General features: G+C 40.8%; 1 protein-coding gene across 2 annotated transcripts in view; it reads left to right on the top strand.

Annotated features, from left to right (window-relative positions):
- PPP4R4 (protein phosphatase 4 regulatory subunit 4) overlaps window positions 1–13,910 on the top strand; it is a 120,898-nt gene that overhangs the window by 31,644 nt on the left and 75,344 nt on the right. For both annotated transcript variants that reach the window (XM_075530763.1, XM_075530764.1), the window contains exon 3: window positions 2,552–2,654. In XM_075530763.1, coding sequence (XP_075386878.1) covers window positions 2,552–2,654 — 103 coding nt within the window. The remainder of the gene's footprint in view (window positions 1–2,551; window positions 2,655–13,910) is intronic.

Raw genomic sequence — 13,910 nt, 5'->3', positions numbered from 1 at the left:
CAGAGGATTCAGACATTACTCAGGATTATGAGGTTTACTTGGGAACTTACCAGGTTACAATTCATGTGGGAAATGCTCAGGATAGAGTTAGTTAGTCAGGGCAGTTTCCTCTCTATCATGCCCATTGGCAGCCCTCTCTGGCCTTCCCTTCATTTCTTGGCCTAGTCGCTAGCCTTCTCAGGCAATGTTACCAAGCTCTTTTAAGGTTGCCAATATATGCCCAAAGAGCATGCTACTCCACTGTAAGCACTCTGCTTCGGTTCCATGACCAGCAAACTCAGCTTTCCCAATTAGGTGCTTACACTCTACAAGCCAGACTCATCCCTCAAAGCATTCATCTTGTTCTGTGGGCTGGGAAGCCCATGCTCTGTCTCATGCTCTGGCTCCTAGTTCCACTGCTGCTGAGCCTTTGTCACTTTTCCGGTGTCCAAGCTGTCTCTTAGATCTTGGAGCCCCAAGGACATGCTCCACTCCTGGCTCTTTCCTCTTGCCTGGCAGTAAGCTCTCCCCAACCCCCTTCTGAAATGGCTCCCTTTGTACTCAGCAGGATGCAATCACTCACAGCTGAGTCATGTAATACAACCAGTGTCTTTCCTCACCTTCTAACACAGATCCCTCAGGGAAAAGTCATTTGATGGGAGTGACAAAGATTATATCTAGAAGGGCCATATTAAATACTTCACTGCACTGCAGTTGCTGCTGGGAATATGCCCAGTACTACACGCACCAGTCCAACAGTTTCTACAGATGCAATTCATTGCTACTGATTGCATGTTCCTTTTCTGAGGTAATTTGATCCCATATAATCAACCCATTGCCGTTAATTAGATTGCAGCTCATAGCAACCCTACTGGACAGAGTCGAACTCTTACAGGGTTTCCAAGGCTGTAAGTAACTTTCACAGAGGCCAGTGGCAACTTCTCTCGTCCTCAGACCACCTGGTGGGCCTAACCCCTGACTTTTTGGTTAGCAGCTAAGCTCTTGAGCAATGTACCTCCAGGGCTCCTCATTCCATGTAGATAGCTCTTAAAAGAGCATAATGCTCATATGAAGGGAATTGAAGTGTGTGATATGTGAACTGTATGTTGGTGAAATTGCTAGAAATAAACTCATTTTTAAAAAAGCATAATGCTCAAGGCAATAGTTCTTTACTAGTTAAACGATGGATTGATTTTAGCACCTCTGGGGACATTTTTGGTTTAAGGTTTAAATATTATGCCAGGACATTAGTTTGTGCATACTTATGATATACATTTTAAATATATATTCAGGACTTTATTGCTTTAAGCTATATTTCAATGATTTCTTTTTGCACTTCATGGAAAAGACTTTTCAGAAGAATCAAAATGCTATTTCTAGAGTATTTAGGGTTTGTGATAGTCTGGTTAGACTGGAGAAACAAATTCATAGACACTCATATGTGTATAAGAAAGAGCTTTATTTACAAAAGCAGTTGATTATTGAGAAAACATCCCATCCAGTCCAGATCAAGTTCATAAGTCTGATATTAGCCCATCTGTCTGATACCAATCTATAAAGTCCTCTTCATACTCATGAAACACATGCAATGTGCCAAATGCATGAAGATCACAGGCCAATGGGTGCAAAGTCTTGTGGATCCAGTGGCAGTAGAAGCATCTCAGTGCTGGCAAGGGTCTCCACCTGGCTTCTGCAGGCCCAGGGCTCTTGCTGCCATCAGCATAGCTTCATGTGTCTTGTCAGTAGAGAGTGTCTCAGGGAGTGAGCAGAAAGACAGTGTTTCCCGGCTCCAAGGAAAGAAAACAGCAATTCCCAGAACCCTCAGGGGAAGGTCATGCCCACACAGAGGCTTCATTGGCTATCACCTGATTGACAGGCCCCACCTAGATCTCACCCCTACACTCATAATCCCCTCAAATTGACAAACGATTATAGAACTACCACAGGGTCCTAAAATGCCACAGAGATTATTTTGATAAAGCCTTATTGACTTAAAGAATGCTATATCAAAAAGGTAATGTTTAAGTAGATCTTACTTACTGATACTGATGTATCTTTAAAATGTTTCTAGTAACTCACTGCCTAGAGCAACAGGTAATTTTACTGCGCCAGAAGAAAGTTGTCGCATGATTCTGCAGCATAGTCCCTGCCAAAGCTATGCTTATTAATATTTTACCATGGTGAAACGCCACCATCTATTTATTTATTTATTTTCAAGTATAGCATACTCGCAGGTCACAAAAAGAAAATGAGGCAGAATTTTAAAATCTGTGTTTATTAATAGCCTCAAGATTTTTAGACGTAAGAAATGCATATAGATAATCTAGTTTTAACACGAGCATAATTAGTATCTACGTGCATTGGTTATAAGATTCATATGGTAAGATATCAATTCTGGTTTTACATTGACATTCAAATGATATATTTCAAGTTTAAAACTATTAGAAGTCATCCAAGAATTAATTTTTCAACTCAATCCCTGCTTATTATTATTTTTTATTTTAAATGTTTGCTATTAACCTAGGAATTCAGCAGATAATTCCAAATTTTAAATCTATGCTTCCTTCATAAGCGCTGGCCAAGATATCCAAGGGACAAGTGTGATCGCAAATCTTCCCTATCTGATGCGCCAGAATCCTGCTGAGACGCTTCGGAGAGTTTTGCCAAAAGTCAGAGTAAGTTGGTATGAAGTAAGATGTGAATTTCCACTTTTCCTCCTTTAGTGTTTTGCCATGGGGAGGGGAGGTAAAGGGGGGGACTTTTGCTGCTGATCCTTTCTTTGTGTGAACAATTGAAGGGAGGAAGAATTCTGATGTATGTATACATTTTCAATTATGATGAAAATATGTAGAAGTATCTGATAGGATCTTACGTTGTGAAGATTTCCTTAGTCATGTTAATTACTAATTCAGAAAAATTGTTATTTTCCTATGAAACCATAACAGCTTTATTTGAGGTATATCTATATATTAATAGTGCTTCAATGACTTCTGTAATAACTATAACTTATATGATATTCCTCCTGATGATCCCATGGTGACTTGAATAGTAATAGAATAATAGGAGACTATTATATATATATATATATATATATATATATATATATATATATATATATACACATTTCATGTACTATAATAACAATAAGAATAGTAGAGATTAAATTATGGTCCTCACAAGTCTATTTTAAATGATATTTTCTTAAATTTCTTCAAAAATGATTCTTCTGCTCTGAACAAAAATGCCTGATCAACTAGGATTTTTCTCCCTCTGATGATTTAACAGATATTTATTGAGTATTTTTTACATGCAAAGTGCTGTTCTTTTTAAGAACTTGAATGCACAGTCAGTGTGTCCTGAGGGGGTTTAGATACTCATGGAGATTATATATCTAGGCTACTAGTGAATCTTAGACACTTAGCTTGGGCTTTTGAATTGGCTATATATATTTTTCTTAATCTATGAATGTTTAAATTACTGTAATTATTTCTGGGATCATGTTTTATATTTAGGTGTATTTAGCACGGCTCCAGGGAACCTGGTGGTACAATGGTTAAAAGCACTTGGCTGCTAACTGAAAGGTGAGCAGTTCAAACCCACTAGTTGCTCCTTAGAAGAAAGATGGGGCCAGTGACTTCCATAAAGATTTCAGTCTTGGAAACCCTATGCAGCAGGTCTACCTGTCCTAGGTGGCTGCCAGGAGGCAAATGGACTTGACGGCAGTGGGTTTACCATGGTTTCAGTCATTGTGGTTTATGTCTGGGATGTTTGCACCATGTTAATTTCAGAAGTTTCCCACATTTCTATGCAGACAATATGAATTTTTTTGGTGGCTACAGAAATGACTTCAGTAGATGTTTGGTCATTGTGGGTGATTCCAAAGCAATACAAAGGAAGTATTATTTTTATTGTTGTAGTAATAAATATAACACAACATTTGTCCATTTATTTTTTCCAGAATCATGCCACAATTTCAATAGCATTATGCCTATACAGTCCAGGTTTCATTTTACATTTAGCTCCCATGTTATTATTAACTGTCTGAACATGGTTAGCATGACTCCTGGAATATCAGTTAAGTGGGATACATGGAATAGGATATTAGGGCCTCTTGTCTAAGGAATCAATGTGTAGAGAGAATTAGGAGTTAAGCTAAAAATATGAAGCATGCCCTACACCTGTGGCAGCAGGCAGAATCTAGTCCCCAGCCCAGAATTTCATCCTGCAGGAAGAAAGATGAGTTAGTGATAGCAACTGTCTCCACCTGCCACCCTCCAGTCAGTTCCACTCATAGTGACCCCAAGGACAGAGTAGAACTGTCTTGTCCCATAGGATTTCTAAGACTATAATCTTTATGGAAGCAGACCTCCTCAATTTTCTCCCACAAAGTGGCTGATGGGTTCCACCTGCCTATTTTTTTTTTTTTTTGATTAGCAGCCCAACACTTAACCAACTGAGCTCCCAAGCCTCCTTACAGTGTCATTGACCCAAACTGAAAGACCAAGTCCACCGCCACCGAGTGCATCTGACTTGAGAAGCCCTATGCAGGGTTTCTGAAATTCTTTATGGAAGCAGACAGCCTCATATTTCTCGATTGGAGTGCCTAGGGAGTTTGAAAGGCTGGCCCTTAACCCACAATGGCACTAAGGTGCAAACATCCTTTTGCTAATGGCTTCTTAATACCCAAAGCAAAGCCAGACTCACTGTGGTTGGGTGGATCTCGTAGAAGAGAGCAAAACGGCTCCAAAAGGTTTCCGAGGATATGAATCTTTTTTTTAAAAAATTATTTTATTGGGACCTCTTACAGCTCTTATCACTATCCATACATCCATCCATTGGGTCAAGCACATTTGTACATATGTTGCCATCATCATTTTCAAAACACTTTCTTTCTACCTGAGCCCCTGATATCAGTTCCTCTTCCCCTCCCTCCCTCATGAACCCTTAATAATTATAATTTTTTTTTCATGTATTACATGGACCACTGTCTTCCTTCACCTACTTTTCTGTTGTCCCCTTAGGGGTGGTGTTATATGTCGATCAATGTGATTGGTTCCCCCTCCCTCCCCTCAACTTCCCCCTACCCTCCTGGTATTGCTATTCTCATTATTGGTCCTGAGGGATTTATCTGTCCTGGATTCCTGGCTATCAATCTTTACAGGAGCCAACCACCTTTCTCTTTTGGTACAGCTGGTGGGTTTAAACTGCTGATCTTTATGTTAGCAGCCCAGCGCTTAACCCAGGGTACCAACAGGGCTCCAAATGGCTTCTCAGTAAAGACGATTAAATAACAACTCCCCAAAGACATTAATTCCATGGGAATATATGTATTTCCCCAAAGCATTTTGGTATAAAGAATCAAATGTGTGCTTTGAAACTAGAAGCCATGTCTCAGTTATAGGAGGGAGGATTTCATAAACTTAATCAAGAGTGATTAAGATTAATCTGTACTGCAGATTAAATAAACTTAATTTAGGGTAATTAAGATTAATCTGTACTGATTAAATTAATGGATATAAAGAAAATATGTACTAAAATATATTTTAACATCTTTAGTGGTAACTTATTTTATTCATTTCTTCAGTTAATCAACCATTAATCTTATGCTCAGCAACCACATTGATAAAGTGGAAGATAGTCTTAGGTCTTACTCTGTATTTGTGGTTGTTATAGGTGCCACTGAGTTGGTTCCGAGCCACAGCGACCCTGTGCACAATAGAATGAAACACTTGGTCCTGCGCCCTCCTCACAGGTGTTCCTAGGTCGGGGCCAATCCATTTTGTTGAGGGCCGTCCTCTTTTTCACTGCCCTTCTGTTTTACCAAGCAGTAAAGACGAGTGGTGGTGATTCTGGATTAGGAAGGTCCAAAGGCTGTGGAAAACAATGAAATAATAAGCACAGGAAAATCTTTGTGTAATTGTGACTTATGTCAAAGTGCTGAGGAATTAAGTCAAGATGTCATGATGGCAACTCAATAATGACTTTTATAGAGTAATGTATGACAGGAAGCTAACCATTTATAAAACTTCATTCCTAAATATAATACTTGTGTGTATGTTTAACCATTGTGTCAGAGGATACTTCTCAGATTTCTGTGCTTGTGTTCAGTACCGTCTTTAATTCTGTGTTGCTTCTCTGAGCGGTGACTTTCAATGATAAATCTGTGAGGAGATCTTAAATGACTACTGTATTCATTTTTGTCATGACGATCGTTTCTTAGTTAACTTGGATACTAAGGATAGCAATCTCTTGTCCCAAAGTGAACATTTAGCACTAATGTCATTCTCATTTTTTATAAATATTTCCTGAGTGTCTCTTATGTACCTACCACTGAGCTGAAATATAAACATTGGGAATACCAAACAGACCGGAAATTTGCCCTCAAGGAGGTTAGGGGCTAGAGTGGAGGCAGGCATTAAATAACCCCCCCCCCCCCACACACACACACACACACACGAAAGTTGTGATTGTAATTTGTGATGAGGTAAAGTAATGGGTGGGTGGGAGGTAGGGGGTGGGTGTGTTGCTATGCTTTACAAGGATCGCTGGTTGTTTGATGGCCAAACCTTTGGCTGCTAACTGAGTCATCAGTAGCTCAAGCCCCCCAGCCACGCAGCAGGTGAAAGAATTGACCCTCTGCTTCTGTGAAGATTTATAGTCTTGGAAACAAAGCCTCCAGGGCCATTCAACTTTGTTCTGTAGGATCGCTATGAGTCAGAATGGAGGTGCTAGCAATGATTTTGTTTTTGAACTGTGCTTTTGGGAGGTCAAGGGCAGCCTCTTTAAGAGGTGACTTTTAAGCTGAAAACTCAAGGGCTAGATAGAGGTTGCTATTTCAGGAGCTGGGGAATGAGTGATGAGACAGAAAGCAGCAATCGGCTTAAAATGAAAAGGTCTTGGTGGAACTGAAAGCAAGTGTGGTTGGAATCCAGTGGATGGGGCTGGTTAGAAAGCTGGCCAGGGCGGGGACATGCAGTTTGCTCTTCATCGAGGCTTGAAGACTACTCTGCTAATTATTACAGACTGCAGTATGGCTATTGGGCTGCCGTCGCACTCATCCGAAGGGAAAGTGGCTTGAGTTAGGATGTCAGACATGTGCAGCAGAGAATAGTGGACCTCTCCAAGCTGTGTTTTCTGAGGTGGAATGAACAGAATTTGGCTGCGTATGGGGCGTGAGGACTTTTGCCTTGAGCCTTCATGTGGCTCTGCTGGTTTTCGCCAGCTTCGTGAAAGTCCATTAACTTCGTAGGGAAATGTAATTTGAGTATGTGCTAGTAATAGCTGTCTATATGTGATTTATTTTGGACAACTTAAAGCTATAAACATAAAAGTTTATATAAGACATTAATCATTCGTAAGATTTTTTACCACAATCATAATAATAGTTCAAAGAGACTTTGGAGTTCACTATGTTTACTGTAAGGACAGCTGAGTAGAGTGGTATTGAAGATTTTCCTAACCTTATTTTAAGATTTCTAACCAGGGAGATATATATTAGTTTTTATTAGTTTCATCCTATTAGCTGACCAATCGTATTAAAAACTGCATTGTTTTTACTCTCATAGATGAAGGAATGTAAGGCTAAACAAAAAAATCTATCAGAAACAGAGTTCAGATTTTGAGCTGATTCTTAGTATTTTGACAGTTTGCTTTCTAAGTTACATCAAAACCAAACAGTGGATACCTCCTCATCTAAATGTCTGTAAAAAGGAAATAGTTGGATCTTCAATATAAACTCCCTACATATGAAGATAATTTTGAATATATTTATTAAAATACCATGCCACTTGATCCTTGACATGCCACTTGATCCTAGGCTATCCTTGGAAAATTATATCTTTTTTAAAGTCTACTGATTGACTCTTAATTCTTTTTATCACAATCTATTAAACTGAAATATTAGGTGTTAGATATGAATATTTGATTTGAGCTTCTAGTATGTAGGAGTGAAATAATTTAAGATAAATTTCATACTACTGCAATCTTATATAAAATTTAACATGGTAATAATATAGTCATACTCTGTAGTGCTGGTGACACCTTTAAAAAGGTACAAACATTTTTTTCCTGTGAGTTATTAGATCCACTTAATTTTTTAATTTATATTTTGTGAAATTATATGAAATAAGAATTCTAGAAAATGTGTCATGGCAGCACAGGTAACAACTAGACCAAAAAGCCAAACCCATTGCCACCAAGTTGATTCCAACTCACAGCAACCTTGTTCTAGAACTTCTACGACTGTAAATCTTTAAGGGAACAGGAAGTTTCATCTTGCCCTCGAGGAATGGCTGTTGGTTTTAACAGCTCACCTTGTGGTTAGCAATGGGTGACTAACTTACAATGTTATAAGGGATAACACTTATTGAAGGCTCCCTATGTGTCAGGCATTCCACTCTGAACTGCCTTACACATCTTTATATCAGAGCGCAGTCGCCAAGCCAGCAAGTAGTGGAGTCAGGTTTGAACCAGGCAGTCTTATTCTTCACAAGTCCTCTTAACTGCTAGGCAGACTCCTCACAAACTGCTCCTGGCCATCAGCGATATATAGTTTTCCAGGTAAATAACTCACACAGTACAAAATGTGCAAAGTAAACATAGAAAACTCATGCACAGGCAGTTGGCATGGTTTGCAAAAGCAAAAAACAAAACAAAAAAAACCCAAAACAAAACAGCATGTAACATGCATATGATATGAATAAAAACATGGTAAGTTTTTACTCCAGGCTGAGGCAGCTTTTTCCTGGTTACTCTATCCAATAGCCTCCTGCTTGCTCTCCCACGTTTACTTCTAGAGCTCATTCCGCCTGAGAGCTTTTTAAAAGCCTCAGTCTTGTTGGATCACCCTCTTGCCGCAGTGGTACAGCAGGCAGTGAAGATGGGGAGGTGGAGAGATTATTTTAGAGCATCTGGGTGGGTCCTGAGTGTTCTCTCTGGTAGCCTTCGAAGAGGGAGACAGAGATTGAATGTACACAGAGGCAAGCAGGATGTGAAGATGGAGGCAGAGATTGGGGTGAGATGGCTGTGAGCCGAGAAATGGCAGCTGCCACCAGAAGTGGATGAGACCAGGGACGGATTCTCCTCCAGACCCACCAAGGAAGTGCGGCATCGCCAACATCTTGACTTGGGACACTGTGATACTGATTTTGGCCTCTGGTTTCCAGAACTGTTGGAGAATAAATACATTTCTGTTGGTTTAAGCCACCCCGTTTGTCATCATCATTTGTTGCAGTGGCCACTGCAAATGAGCACAAGTAGTAGCTGGTTCCAGATAGACCCGACTCCTCACCACTGTGGTTCTCAAGTTCCCTCATGCTGAGACCCTGTCATGCAGCGCCTCGTGTGGTGGTGACCCCAACCATACAATTATTTTTGTTGCTACTTCATCACTGTAATTTTGCTACAGTTATGAATCATAATGTAAATATCTGACAGGCAGGATGCATTTTCATTGTTACAAATTGAACATCATTGAAGCATAGTGATTAATCACAAAAACAATATGTAAGTATATATTATGAAATATTTATTTCTAATTACAAATCAATGAGATTTTGACTTAAAGTATGGTGTAGCATGGGTAACAGTCTTCACACTGGGTACTCCTATGTGGGCATATTTGCATGTGGGCAGACCCACCTGGGGACAGATAGAGGGGCAGTGTCTCGGTTCCTAAGACCATCAGAAATATGTGTTTTCTGATGGTCTTAGGGAATCCCTGTGAAACGGTCGTTCAACTCCTAAAGGTTGAGAGCCGCTACCTTACCATGTCTTCAAATGACGTTTCTCTGACCTCATCACCTACCTCTCCCCTTTTTTCCACGAGGGCAGAATTGGGTTCATCACTGTATCCTCAGGAGCTAGAATAGTCCCTGGGCAATGAAATCAAAACACGCATTGCCTTCGATTACTTCTGACTCATAGTAAGCCGATAGGACACAGTAGAACAGCCCTGATGGGTGTCCAACGCTGTACATGTTACGTTAAGGTCTCATCTTTCTCCTGCAGAGCAGCTGGCGGGCTCAAACTGCTGACCTTCGATTTAGTAACCTACGATGCCACCAGGGTGCCTTCAACACTAAAAATCATGATACAGTGCACGTCTATTGATTTTAGTGACCTTCACCATTGGCTTTAGCCTTTGATGGTCTTCTGAGATGAGAAGTGAAACCGACTGTCAGTGGTGCAGTCTGCAGTTGCTATGTGTTCCTAAAAAAGACCCTTTTCTTTTGGCAGGGAGAGACTTCAATGGGAAAAGACAAAGGAGATGTAGTAAACATGAAATCTGATGATTTGGGATCAGTGGGTGTGACTTAGTAATCTTGTGATTCTGAAAAAACAAACCTCAAAACATTTATTATACTTTTATTAATTTTGCATGGCTTTATCTTAACCTGTGAAAATAATTGAAAAAAAATTCTCTCAGTAATTACTTATTAGAGTAATGAAAAATGTCTTTTTAAATATCTACAGAGATAGGTAAATTATTTAAAAGACTTATCTTGATTTAACATTTTGATAGAAATGCATTTGTTTTGTGAATAAGTAACTTACTTTTAAGTGTCACATTTTAAGTGGTTCATGTCACGGACAAAAAGAACATGTGGAATGCTGCCATCTGCCTAATGCTGGAGTCTCATCCAGGAACACTCTTGTCCCAACTCCACCAAGTGTACGCACCCTCATATTATAGTTACAGAACGTTAGATTTAGAAAATTACTACACACACACACACACACACACACACACACTACCCACGGTATTCGACCTAATAGGACACTAAATTCAATATGTCTCCTTTTCCTCTTGGTTCCATTACTTTAAGTAAGGAGCCCTGGTGGCACTGTGGGTTAAGCTTTGGACTGTAAACTACATGGTGGGCGGTTCAAACACATCAGATGCTCCACAAGAGAAATGAGGCTGTTCACTCCTATTAAAAGGTGCATCTTGGAAACCATGAGGTGCTGCTGTGAATCTGAATCGACTCAATGACAGTGGGCTATTACATTAAGTGGCACTGCTGATGCCCAAGATGGAAATGCCTTCTTTTGGTGTTTGAATATGAATATATAACTCTTACTAGGTTAGTGGTTCTCAACCTTCCTACTGCCACAACCCTTTAATACAGTTCCTCATGTGGTGGTGACCCCCAACCATAAAATTATTTTTGTTGCTACTTCGTCACTGTCATTTTGTTACTGTTATGAATCGGGCAACCCCTGTGAAAGGGTCATTTAACCCCCAAAAGGGTTGCGACCACAGGTTGAGAACCACTGTTCTAGACAGTAAGAAATGATAACCAAACAAGCAAATCCACAAACCCAGAACACAGGATAGTACAACACACACGGTTCAGCTTACGTTCTTTGGCACACAGTGCAGAAGTGACAGCACAGATACCCCTCCCTTCTCGAAAGAACACTTGACGCCGTTGCTTCTCAGAAAGACTGACATTAGGGTCTGTCTTCACAAAGGGAAAGAAACCCAAGGAGGGTTCACGTTGACAAATCCAAGGCAAAGTGGAACTAGCTTTCAGTGTTTGCAGTACCCTGTCCAGTAGCGCCACGTGCCTTCCCTGGATCGAAACTCAGCATGGAGCTGCCGTAGCTTTGGACCAGCGACACTCAGCATGGAGCTGCCGTAGCTTTGGACCAATGACACTCAGCATGGAGCTGCCGTAGCTTTGGACCATTGTCTGTGTGTGCTGTGTAAGGGGGCTTCAAAAAGTTCCTGGGAGGGTGGAAAGTAACGGCCGTGCAGTTTTTGCATGCCCTTTGTGCTGCCTCCTCGGATGTTAGTGTTCTTTCAGGTTTTACATGGTATTTGGGATGGCTTAGTAGGTTTTTTTGGGGGATGGGCATGCTCAGAATTTCCAAACTCCTTGGGTTTAGGAAAGGTGCCTATAGCTGTGGTCTGTTTTCAGAGAGCATTAGAAAATGGTTTGCCCTCCTTGCTGGAGGGGACGTTTGCTGAGCTGAAAGTCCTGAGAAAAATCAAATGTATTTCATAAAAGTTGCCCACAGAAAGGAGCACGTAATGTTCCCGACCCCCCAGCAAGTCATGAGAACCCACAGAGCAGGTGGTGTCCTACTGGCAGGCTGAGCATCCCCAGCCACTGATGTGAAGGAAGGTGGCGAAGAGAATGAAGTCGTTCCTGTCATGTAAGCTCAGTGGAAGACCACCATCAAGCGGCTTTATGAACTGGGAACTACTGAACTGTAGAATTTTTCCTTCCATTTCACCTAGAAAGAGAGAGAGTGGAAAGGAATGAGAAGTACACGATCAAATTGATAGAAGATACGTTCTTCTGTGGTTGCACAGCTCAAAAGTCAAAACACTGACTCTGCATTTTTGAAGATAATCTCACTGCCATTGAGTTGATGCCGATTCATAGTGACTCTGTAGGGACAGGGTAAAGCTGCCCCTGTGGGTTCTGAGACTGTAACTCTCTGTGGGAGTAGAAAGTCCTCTTTCTCCCATGGAGTGGCTGGGGATTTCAAACTGTTTACCTTGAGGTTCACAACCCAACAAATAACCACAGTGCCACCAGAGCCCATACCTAAGTTGAATTTCCTTTTTCTTTTTGTGTCTACATGCATGTATTTGTGAATAGAATAGATTCGCATTACTAATTATTTTATAATAATAATGAAAGATCAGTGGAAACCTTTATCAAATACGTTGTTTTCTGGGCACATACAAAAAGCTCTGGAAGCTAATATTCCTACTAGACCTACGCATATTGTGTTTTGGTAAATTCTGGTAAAAGCAATCCGTACACTTGTGCTTCTTAGTCATTTAGTCAGATCTGGCGTTCTGTCTCCAACAGCACTATCAACTTTTCTGGCTAGATTCTAGAACTCATTGCAGTGGCCACACCGAACTCACGCGGTGCTCACACGGGATTTATTATGGAAGTTCAGGTGAGACATGCTCAGGATACAGTTGTTCAGTCAAGACATGATACAAAGATCTCTCGGGACTGCTAATAAATGCTCAAAGGGAAGGCCACTCACTATAAGTACTCAACTCCAGCTCCATGGGCCAGCAAACCTAGTTCCCTGAATCAAGTGCCCAGAGGCACCTCACTCCACAAACCAGCCACCTGCCCCAAAGTGCTGAGATTTACTTGCGCTGTGGATGGGAGGTCCACTGCTCAGCCTCCTGCTCTGGTTCCTGTTGCTGCTGCTACTGCTCCTTGGCTACTCCTCTGACGTCAAAGCTGTCTCCTGGATCAAGGAGGTTCAGTGTGCAGGGATCTGGAGGGCCAGAGGATGCCTACCACTCCTGGCTCTTCCTGATAGCGTTTCCCCCTTCCTGCCTCTAACATGGCTCACTTTATACCCAGCAGAATGGCAATCACTCACAGTTAACACAGTGCGACGGATCCCGAGTTTACTAGTGTTTCGCGAGCCATCTGTTACTGACGGATCACGAGATAACTCGTGAAGCAGCATGAACCCGTGTTCATTTCAAGCAATGGAAAAAAGAAATTTCCTACCAGAGGCTGTAGAGTTTGCGCTGCCCATGGAAAAAGAAGTGAAACCAGGTATATTTGCAAATTTTGTAAGGTACCGCTTCACAGAGCGAAATGTTATACAAAGTGCCATACATTTAAAAAGTACTAGGAATCTTTGTTTATCTCTAGGTCCTATGCTAACTATAATATATGAAATAATTGTAACTCTTTAGGATAAGGTCTCCACAACTAATCAAACCAAAGTTCTAGGAGATAATGTTTGCACAGTGTTTCACAGATAATATCTGCACACTGTCTTTGTCTCTCAGTGTAGTTGTATAGGATAGCTGTAGAGTATGGTAACAATAGAACATTGTATAACAAAGGAACATATCAACAAGTGAACACTGGGGAACAAAGAATGTATTTTTTGTGTGATATACTGTATTTGTTTTTACTGTTTTTCAAATT

This window comes from Tenrec ecaudatus, chromosome 14 (assembly GCF_050624435.1).
Source record: "Tenrec ecaudatus isolate mTenEca1 chromosome 14, mTenEca1.hap1, whole genome shotgun sequence".
In the NCBI taxonomy this organism is placed as follows: Eukaryota; Metazoa; Chordata; class Mammalia; order Afrosoricida; family Tenrecidae; genus Tenrec; species Tenrec ecaudatus.
The sequence above is the reverse complement of the archived record's forward strand: the minus strand, read 5'-3'. Positions and strand labels throughout refer to the sequence as shown.